Genomic DNA, 19337 nt, shown 5'->3' on the forward strand with positions numbered 1-19337 from the left:
GCTTGCCCTTTCAGCCGTGGGGACGTTATAATGGTTCAATAAATCCCACTATTCGTTGGTAAAAGAGTAGTCCAAGAGTAGGCGGTGATAACTAGTTGTCTTCCCTCTAGTTTTACAATGCAAAAGTATGGACGGCTAGCGCAGATAGTTCTCGTGTAGCTTTGCACGAAGTTCAAAACAAAACAATCCCGAAATTAAAAAAAAACAACAACACAGTTTCTTGTTAAGTCATTGTCGCCCATACTGTTAGCCCTCCAGTAGCACTGCTAGGAGGTCTTAAAATTTAAAACGCTGAAAGCCAGGTTTTAATACCCGTGGTTGGCACAGAGCAGATAGACCATTGTGTAGCATTGTACCTAATTACAAACAAGTTATTAATTAAATACTTAGTTGTTTCTTGTTTAAACATTCTGAAGTAAACAACTGAAGAACCAACAACAACTTTGTTTGGTATTAACACCAACATTTTTATAGAAATGAATATTCAATAATTATTAGATTTTATGTTACTGTTTAACTTCGTATAAATATCAAACGAAAATACTATAATATGAGAAAGTACGCGTTGCCTTTCGCAAGTCTTTTATGACGTCAATAAATAGATTAGTCAAATAAGAGCGGGATTTTGTACCAATCAAGACTTGTAATAGCGCTTCTGCTTTGTGTGAGCAGTTGTACAGAAAACAGTAATTTTTATTGGTATTGAAAGAAATGGCGGGATTTGATGACCTAGGTGTATTTTATAGCGATAATTTTGGATCGGAAAACCAGTCTGAAGTTGAATCGTTGAATTTACAAGAAATAAAGCGACGATTTAAAAATTTTATCAGACAATTTCATGAAGGAAATTTCGCTTATCGATATAGGTAAGTTGAAAATATTCAAATAAACTCTTTTTCGTTATTACTACCTCTAGAATCAACTCAAGTTTCTCGAGTTAAAATATTGTAGTAGTAGTATAAAAACATTAGTGTACTGTCGTTTATGTTTCGTATATAAATAAAAAATAATTTATTAGCATTAATACTAAAAGGAACAGTTCAGAAAGTAACTAGGTAACTGCTGATTAAACAAACCTTTGGCATGTTACCATCACTTTACAAATGAAGTTAAAAAGAAATTTAACTTAATTATAGATATTTTAGAAGAAAACTAAGGCGGATTTACTAAGAAATCTTTTATTTACCTGTTAGAGTCACATTTTGAGTATGTAGCTTGTATAACAACGGTAAATGGACTTCGTGTACTTAAGGTAGATTAGAAATAGAAATTGTGTTTTTAAATAGCCACACAAAAGACTGGACAAGCAAATCACATCAGTAGTGTTTTTAGCACTTTAGAAAAATTTAGTTAATTATATTTTAGGACACCATAAGGGATGTATGAGTAAAAATTTGAAAATAAATTGGTAAAGATTTCTTCAAATGCATTAAGAGTAAATAAAATGTTAGAATGGGGGTAGGACATTCAGGGGTGATAAAGGAAGGCTGGTATCTGATTACAAATATACATCTTGAACAGTTGATAACTGGAAGTGAGATCAAACAAGATGACTGCATTAATTCTCAGCTAAAAAAGTTAAAAAACCCATTAAGACTAGGTAATAGTAGCATAAGGGTTTTGAAGGAAGTCAAAGATTGGATATGTGAGCCACTTTCTGCTTTTTTTTTGTCAGCTCTTGAACAGTTGGTAGGTACCTGAGGATTGGAAGTTAACTAACATAACTCTTCTATTCAAGAAAGGTGATAAATATTACTCCAATAATTAGTCCCATTAGTCTTGCATCTGTTGAGGGAAAATTTTTGAGAAGTCTGTTAAAAGATACTTTGTTAAGTCATTTATCAAAGTTTAGAGTTTTATTGGATAACTAAAATGGTTTCTCCAAGGGAAACTTTTGCCTTAAATTTTTGACATTTTTTTGAAAAGATGGAAGTGAAGGTAGGTGGGGATGGAGATTTGATATATCTGGATTTTCTGAAAGTATTTAACAAGATGTAAGAAAATTCTTTATAATTTTGGGGGATAAGTTAGCAAATTGGATAGAAGAGTTGCTGGATGAAAGAAAGTAGAGAGTTGTTGGAGTTTAGTCAAACTGGATTAATGTTAGAAATAGGGGTACACCAGGTCTGTCTTCAGACCTTTGCTGTTTTTGATTTACATCAATGACTTAGATGAAGGAATAGTCAAAAAGTTACTTAAATTTTTCAAGTGATTTTGATGTCTTGGGTGTTGCTAGCCATGCTGCTTTACAAAAGGATTTAGATCATTTATTGAATTGGGCAAATAAATGGCAGGTGGGGTTTAATTGTAATAAATGCAAGATAATGCTTGTGGGTTATCATAAGGAAATAACCATAACAATGACATGAAAGAAAGGGATCTTTGTGTAATAGTTGGTCAGTTTCTAAAGCTGTCCAAACAGTGTGCTGTTTTTAGTGGTACTGGAAAGAGGATTTGAGGTTTCTACAGAAATATTGAATGCACAATTAAAGAGGTAATTTATTTATACAGGTCACTGGTTATACCACATTTGAAATATTGTATTTTGTTTTGGGCTTCTCCCCTAAGGAAAGACATCAAAATTTGGAAAGGATTCAGAGAAAGGTTACTATAATGGTACCTAAGAAGAGTGGATTCTTGTACGTGGTGAGGGACCTCCCAGAGAATGTTCTGTACTTTCAATTTACCTCCTCTGGGATCTAAACATCCACCTGTGTGTTTTCCATGCATGGTGACCCATGAAGGGAGAGGAGAGGATCCTGGTGGTTGCAGGGTCCAACTCCAATGCACTACTTTGGCCTTCAATTCCTGTATACAGGTGGTCTTGGGGTGCCACCCCCAAGATCAATCAGCTAGTCCATTTGGGCCAGGGTCAACTGAGTGCCAGCATAGGATGTCTGCAACAGGTGTAGTGGGCATTGTCTGACACTGGTGTTTGGGTATAGTGCTCACGAAACCCTTGTGTTGCTGCAGTGACCTTATATGGCACTGTAGTGCATTCCCTTGTAGGGCTCCATGGTGGATGGGGTCAGTGGGCACCAAAAATTATTTTATTATTATTATGGATACCCCTCAAACAAAGAAAATAAGCATGACAGCATAGAGGAAAATCTGACTACTGGCAAACGACCACTCATTGATGACTCTGTGCAGTCAAACTCACAACTTGAATCTGTCCTGTAATTTTTAATTATACATTCTTTAACTGAAAAACCCTTAGGGCAGATGTCAATTTTTTTACTTAGAAGGGCTTGCTGACTCACCTAAATCATTAAAAAGAAATTATGGTCTGGGGACATCTTAGTGGAAACAGCATCATCACAAAATTTCAAACTCCTGTTAAAGTCAAAGGCCATTGAGGATATACCCTTTGAGGTTACTCCTCATTTTACTTTGAATCCTTCCAGAGGAGTTATAGATCAGAGGGATTAACAGACTATTCCAAAGTCAGAAATCCTTGCAGGTTTCACCAGCCAAGGTGTTACAGCCGTGCACTGAATTTTCACTCGTAGAGGTGGGATTATGGAGCCAACAATTGTTCTAATATTAACATTTACAACATTGTGTCCTCCTACCACAGTCAAGGCAGGATATCTGAATTGTAAGGTATGGCCTTTTATAACTAACAGTGTTAGATGTTTTCATTGACAATGATTTGGTCACTCAAAAACATCTTGCTGTGGTTCCTTAACATGTGCTCGTTGTGCTGATAAAGACCATGATGCTTTTGAATGCCAACTAGAATTGCATTGTGTTAACTGTAATGGTCCACATCCTTCCTATTTTACTTCTTGCCCTAAATGGATGGAAGAGAAAAAAGTACATCTCAAGACAGTTCATAATATTACGTATTTAGAAGCTCAGAAATTATATTCCCAATTCTATCTTGGACTTATGCTGCTGTAATTTATTCCATAACTACAGTAGGAGTCCAGACAGACCTTTTCGTGCCTTCTACAGAATCCTTAACAGCACATCTTAATCTAATACCCTCCAAAATCAACAAAGTTAAAAGAATCAGTATCTACTTCTCTGTCCATACCACATAGTCCAGTCATTGCCCAACTTCACCTTGTTCAAGCCCAGGTGTTTCCATGGGGTCTTCCTCTTTTGACACCCCAAAAATTATCCCATTCATTCATGTCCTCAGACACTGGACCGTGTGTCTACAAACTTTGACCTCCTTACTTGATCCAGAGCAGGATCACAAGAGAGTGATTGACCCATATCCAGTATAGAAAAAAGTGTGGTCACAAGTAGAAGGTCTCTCTGCCATATTCTCCTCCAAAATAAAGCCCCTCAGTGTGGATTCCTGTACTTGGTGATGGGACCTCCCAGGGAAGGTTCTGTTCTGTCTGGTTACCTTCTCTGGGATCTAAACATCCACCCACGTGTTTGCCGTGTGTGGTGACCCGTGAAGGGGAGGAGAGGATCCTGGTGGTTGAGGGATCCAACCCTAACACACCACTTTGGCCTCAAATTCCTGTAGACGGGCGGCCTTTGGGTGGCCCCCCTTGGGTCAGTCGGCTGGTCCACATGGGCTAGAGTCAACCAAGTACCAGTGTTGGAAGTTCTCAACGGGTGTTGTGGATATTGTGTCTGATGCTGGTGTTTTGGTATAGTGCTCACGAAACTTTGGTATTGCTGCAATGTCCTTGCATGACATTGTAGTGCATCCCCTTGTAGGTCTCCATGGTGGGTGGGGTCAGTGGGTATTGAAATTTTCCTTTTTATCTGTGGATCCTCCAACAAAAAATTTAAATAAAATAGTGAAAAAACAGTTGATAGGTAAATGACCACGTCTTGAAAACTCTGAGCAGCTATCTTCAACATCTGTAACACTTGTACCCCATTTTCTTATATTACATTCTCTTTCAGAAAAACCTTTATGGCAAATGTCTCCCTTTTTTATTCAGAAGGGACTAGAGAGGCTTGCTGGCTCTCCAAAGTCAGTAAAGAAGCTTTGATCTGAAGACATATTGGTTGAAACATCCACATCCCAACACAGTGTACTCCTTGAATTCAAAAGCAATTGGGGATGTACCAATTGAGGTTGCCCCTCATGCTACCTTGAATTCCTCATGAGGATTTATTGTTGAGAGGGATTTGAAGAACGTCCCCGAGTCTCTCCACTCAAGGAGTTTCTGCAGTGAGGCGCATCTCCACTCGCAAAGATGGAGTTACACTGCCGACAAATACCCTCGTTTTAACATTTACTTCACCACGTGCACCTGCCACCATCAAGGCAGGTTATCTCATTTGCAAGGTTCGGCCATACATACCAAACCCTCTTCAATGTTTCCAATGTCAGAGATTCGGCCACTCAAAGACATCTTGTCCTGGTTCCCTGACGTGCTCCTTGTGGAGGCAAGGACCACGATACCTATGACTGTGACATGAACCCACATTGCATAAACTGCAATGGTTCTCACCCCTCTTACTTTCATTCTTGCTCAAAATGATTGGAGGAAAAAGAGGTGCAGCGTTTGAAAATGACACATAACATTAGTTATCCTGAGGCTCTGAAATTGCTGTTCACAACTCCATCTCGGACATATGCTGCTGCACTTCATTCCACAACTACAGTGGGAGTGCAGACAGATCTCTCTGTGCCTCCAAGAGAATCGTTTTCAAAACAAATGAAAAGCCTTTTGACCTCCGTGGTTAAAAAGGTTGATTAATCGACTTCCACACCCATCTCTGTTCCTCCCATACCTTCCAACAAACCTCAAGATCCACGTCCTTCAGTTTCAAATACAGGCATTTCTTCTGATACATCTTTTTCTCCCACACCATGATGCAAAACAATCATTCGTTCGCATCCTCAGTCACTGGAATCCCCTTCTAACAACAAAAACCTGCCCACCCGACCCAGAGCAGGATCCATGGAGGTTGATAGACCTCCTCCGACTAAAGACAGTAAAGAAAAAAGACGTGGTCGTAAACCAAAGGGTTCTCCAGCCACTTCACCTACCCGTTCTTAAAAATGGCCACCTTGATACAATGGAACTGTCGAGGTTTACGTTCTAATCTGGATGATATCAAAACGCTGATTGCTTCCTACCATCCTGTTTGTCTTTCTTTACAAGAAACATTTCTCAAAACTGCTGATACTGTCTCCATTCGGCAGTTTTATCTGTACAGAAATGACAGGTTGTGTGATGGTCGAGTACATGGAGGGGTGGCACTGTTAGTTGATCAACACATGCCCACCCTGTCTTTGTCACTCAACACACCCTTGGAGGCTGTAGCCATCCATGTTTCCTTGGGTCATACCATCACTGTTTGTTCTCTGTACCTGTCCCCTGGAGAGACATATGATCAATCAGATCTTGATGCTCTCGTTGAACAATTGCCATCTCCATTTCTAATCCTAGGGGATTTTAATGGACATCATCCCCTCTGGGGAAGTGCTATTATTGATGGGAGGGGCCAATCTGTAGAGCGGATGCTCTCTGATCACAATCTTTCTCTTTTGAATACTGGTTCTTCCACTTACTTTCATGCACCTAGTCAGTCCTTTACCGCTATTGATCTCTCAGTTTGCTCCCCTTCATTATTCTCCCATTTTTCATGGAGGGTTGACAGTAATCCACTAGGCAGTGATCATTTGCCGATCCTTTTGAGAGAGACTGGCCGTGGTCGATGCCACCCTACCCGCGTGCACCGGTGGAAGCTGGATCAGGCAGACTGGTCCACTTTCACTGCTCTCGCAGAACTTGATCTTGCCATCATAAATCAGCCATCAATAGACGACTGTGTAGCAGCGGTAACTGACTGTATTACACGTGCAGCTGCTCAGTGTATTCCTAAAACCTCGACACATTTTCCACGATATCCTCGTCCGTGGTGGAATCCTGCTTGCCACTTAGCACGAAAGGCTCAAAAGCGGGCCTGGGATACTTTTCGTAGATATCCCACACTTTCAAACCTGGTTGCTTTCCAACGGGTCCGTGCACATGCTAGGTGGGTAAGACGTCAAAGCGAGAAGGAATCTTGGATTAAGTTCACAACCAGTATATCTTCTACCACCAGTTTCAAGATCATATGGGACAGGATTCGAAAGGTTAATGGGCACTACCATTCTGTCCCCCTCTCGATCTTACTCTCTGATGGTCAGGAGGTGACTGATGTTGAACATCACTAACACTCTAGGTGAAAGCTTTTGCGGGTATCTAGCACTTCTGCTTGTTCCTCCACCTTCCTGGCCATCAAGACTCGGGCAGAGCGATCACCTCTTTCCTTTCGAACTGACTATTTCTTTGACTATAATTGTCCCTTTACCCTGGTGGAACTGAAAATGGCCCTTCATCAGTCTGCCAGTACGTCTGTTGGACCTGATGATATTCATTATGACATGCTGCACCATCTATCTCCTGCTTCTCTTGATGTCCTTCTGATTGTTTCCAACCGGATCTGGCAGGAGAATGTTTTTCCTGATGCCTGGTGCCAGGTTATTATTTTACCTTTCTCTAAGCCAGGGAAAGATCCCAAGATTCCTTCAAACTACCGTCCAATTGCTTTGACGAGCTGTCTCTGTAAGACATTAGAAAGGATGGTTAATGCTCGTCTTGTTTGGTTCCTTGAATCAAACAACCTCCTCTCGCCCACCCAGTGTGGGTTTTGTCGACAGCACTCCACCACAGACCACCTAATTCGTCTTGAAACATTTATCAGAGAAGCCTTTCTCAACCGCCAACATCTTGTATCAATATTCTTTGACATAGAGAAGGCTTACGACACAACATGGAGGTATGGCGCTTTCTTGAGACCTCCATACATATGGGTTATGTGGCCATCTACCCATGTTTATTAAAAAATTTTTAATGGACAGGAGATTCCAAGTTCGTGTGGGTTCGACACTTTCCCCGTTCTTTTGTACAGGAACTTGGAGTCCCTCAAGGCTGTGTATTGAGTGTTACACTCTTCAGTATAAAGATAAATGCCATCACTGAACAACTCCCTCTCACTGTTGCGAATGGGCTGTATGTTGATGACTTTCACATCTCATGTCAGTCGTCAAACATGAGATATATTGAGCGGCAACTACAAACAGCCCTCAATTGTGTACGGAAGTGGACTCTGGCGAACAGCTTTAATTTCTCTCTCTCCAAAACTGTATGCATGCACTTTTGCTGTCGACGGGGGTATTCACCCTGTTCCTGAACTTCATATTGGTGAAGTTTTGCTGCCAGTGGTCCCGGAGACCAAGTTCTTGGGGCTTATCTTTGATTGTAAACTGACCTTTATACCACACTTAAAGCAGCTTCGGGTCAAATGCACAAGAGCACTGAACATCCTCCGTGTTCTCTCTTCTACCAGTTGGGGAGCAGATCGCTGTTCAATGTTAAAGGTATATCGTGCTCTTATTAGATCGAAAGTCTATTATGGATCAATGGTCTATGGCTCTGCCAGACCCTCGGCCTTAAAGATGCTGGACCCCGTTCATCACCAAGGACTTCGACTCTGCACTGGGGCTTTCCGTACCTCTCCAGTTCAAAGTATATACATTGAATCTCATGAACCTTCTCTGCACCTTCGCCGTTTGCAACTATCTTTACAATATACTTCGAAACTTCATTCCTTACCAAAGCATCCCACCTGGAAATGTGTTTTCCTTCCTCGGTGGGCAGTACTTTTCAGAACAGACGATCTGTCATTGCTCCGTTTGGCCTTAGATCCAGGAGCAATTGGATGAATTGGGACTGTCCTTGGATAACATTGCAGATTCCACAGGTCGGCCCATCCCACCATGGCTTATTACAGCCCCCAAATGTGACCTTTCTTTCAGTCACCTAAAAAAGGCAGATACTCCAGATTGGAAGTACCGTCTTTTATTCAATGAATATCTTTCAAACAATCATTCAGTTCCCATTTATACAGATGGTTCCAAATCAGGTAATTCAGTGGGCTCTGCTATGGTTTGCTATGGGTCAGTAGTTGCGTGCAGAATCCCTTTACAGCTTCTGTGTTCACTGCTGAACTGTATGCCATATCTCTTGCCCTGGATCATATTGCAGCTGAGCAGTACTCCAACTGCACTATTTATACTGATTCGCTTAGTTCTATACTTGCCTTGGAATCGCTACCGCCAGCTCACATCCTATTCTCGCTGATATTCAAACCGACTGGCCCATTTCTCATTAGCATCTACTTCAATCCAGTTTTTCTGGATACCAGGCCATGTTGGTATTCGGGGAACGAGCTTGCAGACATGGCAGTTAAATATGTCTGCTTCAGTACCATTACTCCTATGCCTATTCCGTACATGGACTATGGTGTTGTCTTCAAGGCTCGCTCCGTGCCAGCTGGCAGTCCACTTGGAATGAGCAACGTGACAACAAACTTTTCAAATCAAACCCAAAATTGGACTTTGGCCATCTAGCTTCCGTAAAGTTCGGAAGGAGGAAGTTGTTCTCACTAGGCTACGCATTGGTCACAGTTTTTAACTCATCATTTTCTTTTATCTGGAACTGATGCACCAATGTGTAGTTTGTGTAACACTCAAATCACTATCAGCCACGTTTTACTTTCTTGCCATCGTTACAATTCTCAACAACTGCAATATTTTAAACATATTTTTTCCCAGGGTCAATCTGTAACATTGGACAGGGTTATTGGTGATGGTGACTCTGTCCACCTTGATAATGTTTTAATTTTTTAATGGCCATTAACCTTTTAATCTCATTTAAGTGTTGCATATTTATTCATTACACCTTTTAATTGTGGTTCCTTTTTTACAGTTTTAATCTCTCTCCTTCAATTTGACATTGGACAATGGCCAGAACATTAAATAACTCGACACCAGGACTGGAAAGACCAACTTCAGGTGACTAACGCTCCTGTTTGAACTATCTTGAACTACTTTAGTCATCCTGGCGAGTTGTTATTATACTTTTGCTGCATATCATTTCACACTTTTACTACTTAACTTTTTAGTACTGGCCATATTGACTCATAACTCAGAACCAGGACTGGAAAGACCAACTTCAGGTGACTGACGGTGGTTTTTATACTTACCTGTTAGTCTTCCTGGCGGGTTATGATCATTACCATTCTGCTAGAGTAAATATTTTACAACTTTGAAGACTGGATGTCAACATTGGTTTTACACCATTTTCTGTTTTAATTGCTGTTTTGTTTTACCTTCATTTACTTTTACAAATTTTACTCCATTTACTTGACTTTATCTTTTTACTGGACATTTGGCTACTCATTATTACGATTTTGCGGAGTGTCTTTTAAAACTTTTATTCTTTTACATTTTGATAATAGCTGCTATGACACATAACCTGGAACCAGGACTGGAAAGGCCAACTTCAGGTGATTGACGGTGGTTCTTGAACTTACCTGTTAATCTTCCTGGCGGGTTATGATCATTACCTTTTTGCTAGAGTAAATACCTTACAACTTTTTATACTCTGCCTTCTATCTTAACATTGTAGACTAGGTGTCAACATTGGTTTTATACTTTTTTGTTTTACCTTCATTTCCATTTATGTCTATTACTACATTTATTTATTTATTTTTATTTACATTTTTACCGAATGTCTGGCGCAGATAGTTTCGCTGCTTTGTGCCATAAAACACTAAATCAATCAATCAATTTTATTCCAATGGTTCATCTGCACAAAGTGCTGAAATCTGATGCACGATTAGATGAGGCTCATTACAATTAAATATTTTTCCTTAAAACAGAACTGAACAAAATGAGCTCTGGTATTAAACTGATAGTGGTAATATGGTTCATCTAATTGAATACTCTGTTTTGTGTTTGTTTACTAAAATGAAGAACAAAAGGAACTTGAATCAACAATTATTTCTCTATAATTCCTTAAAAGCTATAGCTACTGTTTTAAAAGGGTAGTATAAATGTGTGTTACTCATCATCATAAGTAAAAGTATAATATTGCTTTTAAAGGAAAATAAGTTTTTTTCCACAAAAGCATAACTTCAAATGTATATGTTGTATATGAACTGAAAATTTAAGCTAATAATTTCTGTCGCATCAGGTCATTTTTGGAGCTATTTAATTTTACATTCATTTGAATACTGACTTATTCATAGTGTTAACTTCTCATTGGTGCTATGCTTGTAGTCAACAACAGGTTACTGAAAATAGTAACTGATGCAGTGGTGGGAACATTGTTTCAAATTATTAACACCAGTGTTTTGCCTCAAATCATCAACAGGATGTACAATATAATGTATTGGACTTCAAGATTGAAAATGTGATTTAAATTGTTTTCAGTATTGTGTATAACTGTTTGAACATCGATTTCAATTTAAAGAGGCCAGAGGACCAACTTACTTTCAAAATGAAGCTTGATAAATGTAAGTTTATTACTACTTAAATAATCTTACTCACCACAGTTACACAGAAAAAAACATTCTGTTGCTGATAATTTATTATTTAACATTTAACAGGGACCAGTTGAAGAGGCAGTATATTGTTGGTCAGTATTGGTTGGAAGTGTTATTAGAAGATGTGGCAAGTTTTGATGAAAATCTAGGAGATAAATTGTACAAGCAACCAATAGAACATTTACCTTTGGTAAGTATGACTGGTTTCTTGACTTGATACTTTTATCATAAGTGTTTGCTATGTTTATGATTATAGAAGTCTATTAGTAATCAATTCATATGTAAGAAGTACTAACTCCCTCTCTGCATTTGCATTCATGAATTTCCATTCTTTGCCTCAGAACTGAAGGTATCAGATGGTTTGTTTTTCCAATTTACTGAGTTGTGTAGTTTAGGGAACATAATCTCCCTTTCTTGCTTCAAACTGAACTCGTACGTTCATGTAGCATGTTCTGCTTCTGTGAATGAAGAATTTTCCCATTTAAATTAAGTTTCCACTGTGGCTGCTAGAGATTTGTTGAATGTGTATGATGTAACAGCAGTTATGTATAGGGTAGTGTTCCCTTATGTAGCTGGAATTTCAGTTTCCATTCATTATTTAGGTGTTCCTTTACTTTGTTTTGAAGAGAAGAAGGAAGAATTTGATCATTTTTCTTCCTCCTGGAGATTATATTATAGGAACTTTATTTCATGTGGAGGATAACACTCAAACTTTCTCACATTATCAGGACCTAATATTATAGGATGTACCATTGCATCTCTTGTGCCATATTATTTCCCATTCCTTTCTCCATGATTTTAACTCTACATTTTTTCATTTCTGCTCCTTTTCTTCTGGTATTGGCATTCACACTAATTAAGTTTTACACCAATCATGTTCTTGCAACCTTATGCCTCATCATTCTCATCTTGATTCTTTTATCTTGGCTTACAGTCATTCTGACTTTCCTCAATTCCCAAAATTTTAAAATACTTTACCTGGTTAGAATAGATGGTCAGACCTTTTTAGGGTTACTTTCCAGTGCCCAGTTCTTCCATCCTCAGTTTTTTTGTTTTTTTTTTGTATATCATTATCTCTCATCTTTACATCTCGTTCAGAGGCTCTTCACCATGCCCCAAATAATTTTGCTGGCAATTCTGATTCACTTCTTCCATCCTTTCCCTGATTGCTTGGATTATCTGTTGTTAGGACTTTTGGATAGGTGAAACCCTCTTTTTTCTGGCTTCATTTTCATTCTTCCTTTCTTCCTACCTTGTCACATTTATTCTCTATAATTTCTTAGGGTATTCCTGATTCTGTGGAATTGCAGATTATGGCTGTCTGTCATCAATTTTCACTTTCTTCCTTAGTTTCCAGACTGTCCCAAATTCAACCCTCTCCTTATGCTAATCAAATTCAATATTGACTAGTAGTTGCTGCTAATCAAATCCTCTACACTGTTTTGTCCCCTGGATAGAGGAATTCTCTACAAGTTACCCTACTTCAGAATCATTCTCCTTTATGTCTCCTCCTGCAGTTGTATCTGTTCAGTAGAATGAAGGCTAGCACACAATATATATGTCCTCCTCCTTCATCAGATGTCTATTTCAAGCAGATAACATACCCTGGAAGAGAATATATGGTTGTTATTTTATGGAGTTCCTGCAGTTGGGTGAAACACTCCATGAGTCTCTTTCACATTCAGAAGGGAGCTCACTTAATTCAATATTTGCACCAGACCTTCAACCACTTCAGGATGGGATTCTAGCTTAACTGTATGTGCAGTGGTGTGGTATCATCTTGGAAGTTAACATTTTCTTTACCTGAAAATATATTTGATAGATACCTTTCCACACATTCATAACCATTCGTCCCACTTCTGATGCTCATTTTTTACTTGTCTCTTCAAAGAATGGAGATTCACACTTGTAAGGAGGTATGTCATTTCCTATTGTTGGAGGGCTTTACTGCATAATAATGTCCTTGTGTAAAAGCACAATTCATAAAATATTGTGAGATTAGGTGATGAGTTGCCTAAAGGCTAGTCGCATGCAAATATTTGAGACAGATGCACAGAGAAAAAAGACTAACTGTGTGAAGAAGTATGTATCAGAAATACAATTTTTCATGTAAGGTAAGGAACTTCCAAGAGATAGTAACCAGGTATATAAAGATAGTTTTGGATATAACAGGTATTGACAAACACCTGTTAAAGATGAGCAAGTTACTTTCTCCAAGAAATGCTTGGAGTAGTCACTTTGAAAAATAAAACTTTATACAAGACATTTTTTTTGTGAAGTGCCAGGTAGGAAGAGGTAATGCTGTGGTTCTTATTTAGTGGGCAGAGTATGGGATGACATTTGAAAGAAAAAGGCATAAAGCTGTCAAATATATAGTATTTCAATACATTAGTCTGAGAGCTAAGTGATTTTTATAACATTAAAAATACTTCGTCTCACAAATCTGAAAAGTTATTTGCGTAATCTCTGAAACCTCCTAAATAAATTTAAAACGTTCTTTTTCACTAAAACTTAATACTTCATATGTTTTTTTTATCCTAACTTTATACAAGGTTGATAAATTTGACTGACTTCTTAACCATCAAAAAAAATCAAAATAAAGAAAACAATTACCACTTTTTTCTTCTGTCTACAATGACTTCAAATTATAACATGATAAAAACTATGTTTATTTTAAATAATTTGAAACTCATAACAGTATACATCTGTATATACTCAAGTTTTATTCTTTTTATCACCCTTTGAATCTTGTCTTATTCACGTAAGTTGCATATAACTCAGCAAACATGCAGCTCTCAATACACTAGTGAATTACATTATGCAAAATTGTGAAAATGTTATTATTGTTTATTTACCTAATATAACCTTAACTGACATATTTCTTATTTTTACATTTTATTTACTTTCATAATAATAGAGAATATCCATGAAAAACAAGGAAAAGTACTTGCAAAGTATTTTTTGTTAACTGTCGATAAAATTTAACCTTACTTTTTTACATTAGGAATAGTACAGCACTAAATGATTTTATTTAATTAAATAATGCAAGTATACAATATACCATAACTGCTAACTTTTCTGGTTTTCTAGCTATGTAACAAGAGTCACTAGGAAATTAGCTAAGCTTGTTGATGTTTCCCATGGCAATAAAGGTTGAACTTGGAGAGAAACTAAATTCTTTATAAACAGAAGAACATAATATAATACATCATTTATTATATGAAAATCTTGGTTTTTCTTAGTTATAAATATTGTTGTATTGAATGTCAGACAAAAGTATTGGAACTTTATGAATGAAAGGATGTGACAAGTGGATATGGAAGAAGTCTGGTTGTATACTTCATGATTCTGTAACCAAATAAGATTGAAGGCTATAAATTTGCATTGTCTGAGTGATGACAATATTATAAGCAATATGCATACTTTTTGTACTTCTTGGAAGGTGGTAAATGCATTGGAGAAGAGGTAATGCTTGAAGAGCAAATGTCACATTTCTCACATAATGAGAAACTAGATTTTGTTTTAAGTATTGCCTTATAAAAGTAAGAAGTTTTATATTATTAATATATTATTAGTTATGTTCTTATGCTATATGTATTGATATACCATGAAAAGAAAGTAATTAAATTTTGAATGCAACCCACTAAAACCTTATGATGTGAAAAACAAATGGCTAGCAAGAAGGTTAATAACAGTGGGAAACAGCACTGTCAAAATTGTATAATTTGATTGAAAGGAAAAAAATCTAATTTATTATTTAACTTTTCTTCTACAATTTCTTACTGTAAATAGTTTTAATTCTTGAGAAAGTTCTTTATAAAAATGAAAATACATTTGTTTTAAAATTTGCTTTGCATGACCTTAAGATTATGTAGTTTTAGAAAAATATAAAATTTTGATTTTTTTTCTACTATTTATAATAACATTTGTTATTTAATGTAGTAATTTGCACTCAGATTCAAAATAGTTTACAAGCAATGTGATTTTTATTTTGGGTATAAAAATAATATTTATCTTCAAATTTCATTTTGTGTGATTTCTAGAACTTCCTAAATGAATATTAAATGGTTTTTTTTAAGGTAAATATTTTATTTTCCATTTTCTTTACCATTAACTCTATCAACATACAGTACAATAAAATGTTTAAAATTAACAAATGGAAATGCGTACATATCTTTCATTTCTTAGTAGAAATCCAATAGAATGAACATATTCTTTTTTATATGCATAATTTCACATTTTTATATTTTAACATTATTTTTAAGTTTTTTATTTCCAATTCTTGGTCTTTTATTCTTGATGTAGGTATGTCAACCTATTCCTGTCAATGTTACCCTGTGGCAAAGGTAGTTCATAAACTCTCACTAAAGCTTGCACACGTCACATTGCCATCCTGATTAGACATTTCCACAAGCCAAACTGTATGAAGTTAGATGTAAACAATTATAAAATTTCGAAATATGCATTTATAAATGCAAATAATACAAAACTAATTAAATACAAGCATAAAACCTAAATGCAGTATGTTTAGTGAACTAATCCATATAAGGCGAGAAACTTGCCAAGTACTAGGTACAATTCAAGATAACAATAAACAAAATTTCTTTTCTATCTTGTGCTACAGATTCATACACTGGTAGAGGTTCTTCAGGTTATCACTGAATAGTGCAAAATCTATTGTTGTAAGCATGTACCAAGCAACATAATTTTGACTTTGCAAGTGGGTATGGCTGAACTTAAGAAATACGAGAATGTAAAACTCCCATCAAGAAATTCTTCGAAATTTTCCACATACACTAATAAAAAGCAGGTGGAACTTTAATTTGATATTGTATACTGACAGTTTTTATACTCGCAGTATCACGTATAATAGACCATAAAATTTAGACTTGTAACTGGAAAAGGATCATGTAACTGTACAACCTGCAGTTTTAGAATGTTTGTTTTTAAAATAAAGGAATAAAACTGAGATAATGTAATACTTTAAGCTGTAAAATACTTCAGTAGTAATTACATTAAAGTATGTTCTTATTAAAATGGTTTAATTAAATATTGAATGTAACTCTGTAATGTACAGAGGGGTTTAAAAATGGCATTGTCATTATAGGGTTAATGTTACAATTTTACATTGTTCCAAATGTCAAATGGTTAAAAGGTTTTACTCTTTCTGTGCCTGTCATCTACATACTGGCAAATTATATTTATCATGCACATACATCTACTTTTATTGAATTAATTTCTTGCCAGGAATATATTTAAGAATGAATTAATTATCTCGGTTGCATAGAAGGATTTTACAAGTTCTTATGTTATGATGGGTAGTAAAAACAAACATGATGTAATTAAATAAAGCATTTATTAACTGTTTCAAAACCTTCAAGAAAGCTAGAGGTACAAAATATATAATAATTACACTAGAAATGTGATTATATGTAATAAACAAGAGGGAACAATTTGAATACAAAAAGAAAATTGGAGAAAAGTGAAAGAATGTAGCTCAAATAAAATAAGTCAATAGTATATTCATCTGATTTAAATATATTTTAATTATAGATTGAAGAAAGGTTTTTATTTGTTCCTTCTATTAGAAGTTTGGTTTAATGCTTTTTAGTTGTTGAGGGAATTGTAATGTTCAGTAGAGAAATAAAATGTTCTGTTTTGATATTGTGTTGTTGGAAAGTGGAGTTGGGAGGATTTGTAACTTTCAAGTTATAATCAGAATTTTAAAACAATTTTATTTTAAGGTGATAACTTCACAAATCTTTAGTAAAAACACTTCATTAAAAAGTCTGATTTTATGTGTAAAAAAAGTCTTGTAATGTTCGTGTTTTCCACATTTTGTGGAAATATGTCAAGTATATTAAGTTATGACTGGAAACTATAATGATACAGAAATGATTACAAGGTTGGTTGATTAGAGTTAACCTAATAAAAGGATTTTGTTGATCACTATCCTACATTATTATGTCATGGACACAGCATATGGACTTTAAAAGTTTTATGAATCATCTCGGTCATTGTTTCTCAAACTGTACATTGCAGCACTTCCATAATTCAGGAAAGAATGTCTCCCCCTTTCACATTAAAATAATTTTTGGAAGTGATAATAGTAAAATCAACCTGTTTTTAATACTTTTTATAAATGAAAAGTGCTTGCAAAGAGTGAGTAAATACAAGAGTGAAGAAAAAGGTTTAAGAGCAGAGTGATAGTTTTGTGACCCCTCACCCCCAGAAGCTACCAGTAAGCATTTCCCAGAAGGGCATGCTCCATGGTTTGTGAAACAGTGACTTAAGTGATTAATTCATGTATCTGTTTTTGACATCTTAGGTCCTGACATGTTGGAGTTGACCAATGTTGCAATGGCAAGTGGAGGCACACTAGTTAGTGATGTTACTGCTATTGTGCATCAGCTTGATCTATATTTAGATATGTTTACCTAAGTTTTAAGTTTGATTGTGATGTAAAGGTATGTGCCACTTTTGTTTCTTTCTTCAGTGTTTGTCAATCTTGAGCTGCCTTGTGCAATCACGTGGTGTTCTTCTTTCACCTTGGAATGTCTTCTATTACTCTTACCATATTACTCTTTACCCCTTATTTGGTTAACTTTCTATATATTTACACTTGACTCTTTTAGAGGCTTTATTTCACAATCCTAAAAGCTGTACTGAAGGATCTTGCATGTACCTGTTCTTCCCTGACCTCTATTCTATCCATTGTTTCCAAGTTAATATGGTTTCATGGGTTTCTGTCCATTGAAGTACCTTTCCTTCTGAAATTTGACATCCTCAGTCTTAACTATGCTATCTGAGAGACTTCTGTTGAACCTTTCTTTCTTGATGAGGGTTTTGAGAGCATTGGTTATGCTTTGAGATCTCAGCTTGAAGCTCTCTCCCAGTAAATGGATGGCCAAAATCTATATATCTGCTTTCTTTCCCACATCTTTGTGTTTGTCTGCCTGTTGCATCCTTCCATTTGTGCACAACTCTTGAACAGTCAATTCAAAACCCTTCCCTTTCAGCTGGCTTGTAAGTTTTCAGTCAGGTCTAGAGTTATTTTGCACAGAGTGAGCATTCCTTAGACTTATAGTTTCATTACTTTAACTTCACATTTCTGCTGTTACTGGTTACAGAGCTGCTTGGTCATTGACCTTTCACCTCTACCCTGGCCATTTTCTATTCCTTTCTCTTCTTGTTAAGGATTCCTTCAAAGTCTTTTCAGTACCTCCTTTGTAGTGGGTTGTCTTAGTCCTCTGATTTCTTGCATATCCACATAATAAACTGATGACCATCTGCTTCCTGTATCACCTTTCTCTTAAGATGTTTTCTTGCTTATCAGAGATGTTTCTATGACATTTTTACTTTGAATGCCACCCACACACTTTACCACAAGGACAGGTTAATATTCACTGTCAGTTCTTTTCTTCCCAAAGCTTGGACTCTGTGAGTGAGTAATTGGATGTTTTCTCCAATTGCCTTCCTTTACCTATCTTTATTGTACAGTTATTCAGGTTATCTTCTTTGTTTTGTAAAGGCAGTTTATCTTTTGCATACTGTGAACTTTCTTCTGTTCTTACTGTGGGATTATTCTTTTTCTCAAGACTTCTGCTTTTTGCACTCAACTGTATCCAGTTTTGTTCTGCTGACAATGTGGCTGTTGTTAGGAAGTGTTTACATAAAACTATCCTAAACAACTGCACAGGCAATGCAAAGAAAAAGAAAGGTAAAAATATATAAGTGAGTATGAAATGGGTTTATAGCTTAAATATATTAATTATAAATGGAACTTAAATAAGAACTGACATTATTAATTCAATTTTGATATGGTCAAAATATTTTTATTGTGTCAGTGATATCAAAAACACAAACTGTAGGTGGTTTTTTTTAGAATGTAAACAGAAAAATTTAATTTTATAAAACATAGCTACTAGAAAGCATTTACAAGAATCTAGATATCTATGTAAAAAACAGCAACC

General features: G+C 36.3%; 1 protein-coding gene across 2 annotated transcripts in view; it reads left to right on the top strand.

Annotated features, from left to right (window-relative positions):
* The first annotated feature begins 614 nt into the window (after window positions 1-614).
* Window positions 615-19337, top strand: part of Mcm5 (Minichromosome maintenance 5) — an 83048-nt gene continuing 64325 nt past the window's right edge. For both annotated transcript variants that reach the window (XM_076495523.1, XM_076495524.1), the window contains exons 1-2: window positions 615-866; window positions 11428-11554. In XM_076495523.1, the coding sequence (XP_076351638.1) occupies window positions 712-866; window positions 11428-11554 (282 nt within the window). In that variant the 5' untranslated portion in view covers window positions 615-711. The remainder of the gene's footprint in view (window positions 867-11427; window positions 11555-19337) is intronic.

The sequence above is a fragment of the Tachypleus tridentatus genome, chromosome 3 (assembly GCF_004210375.1).
Source record: "Tachypleus tridentatus isolate NWPU-2018 chromosome 3, ASM421037v1, whole genome shotgun sequence".
Taxonomy (NCBI): Eukaryota; Metazoa; Arthropoda; class Merostomata; order Xiphosura; family Limulidae; genus Tachypleus; species Tachypleus tridentatus.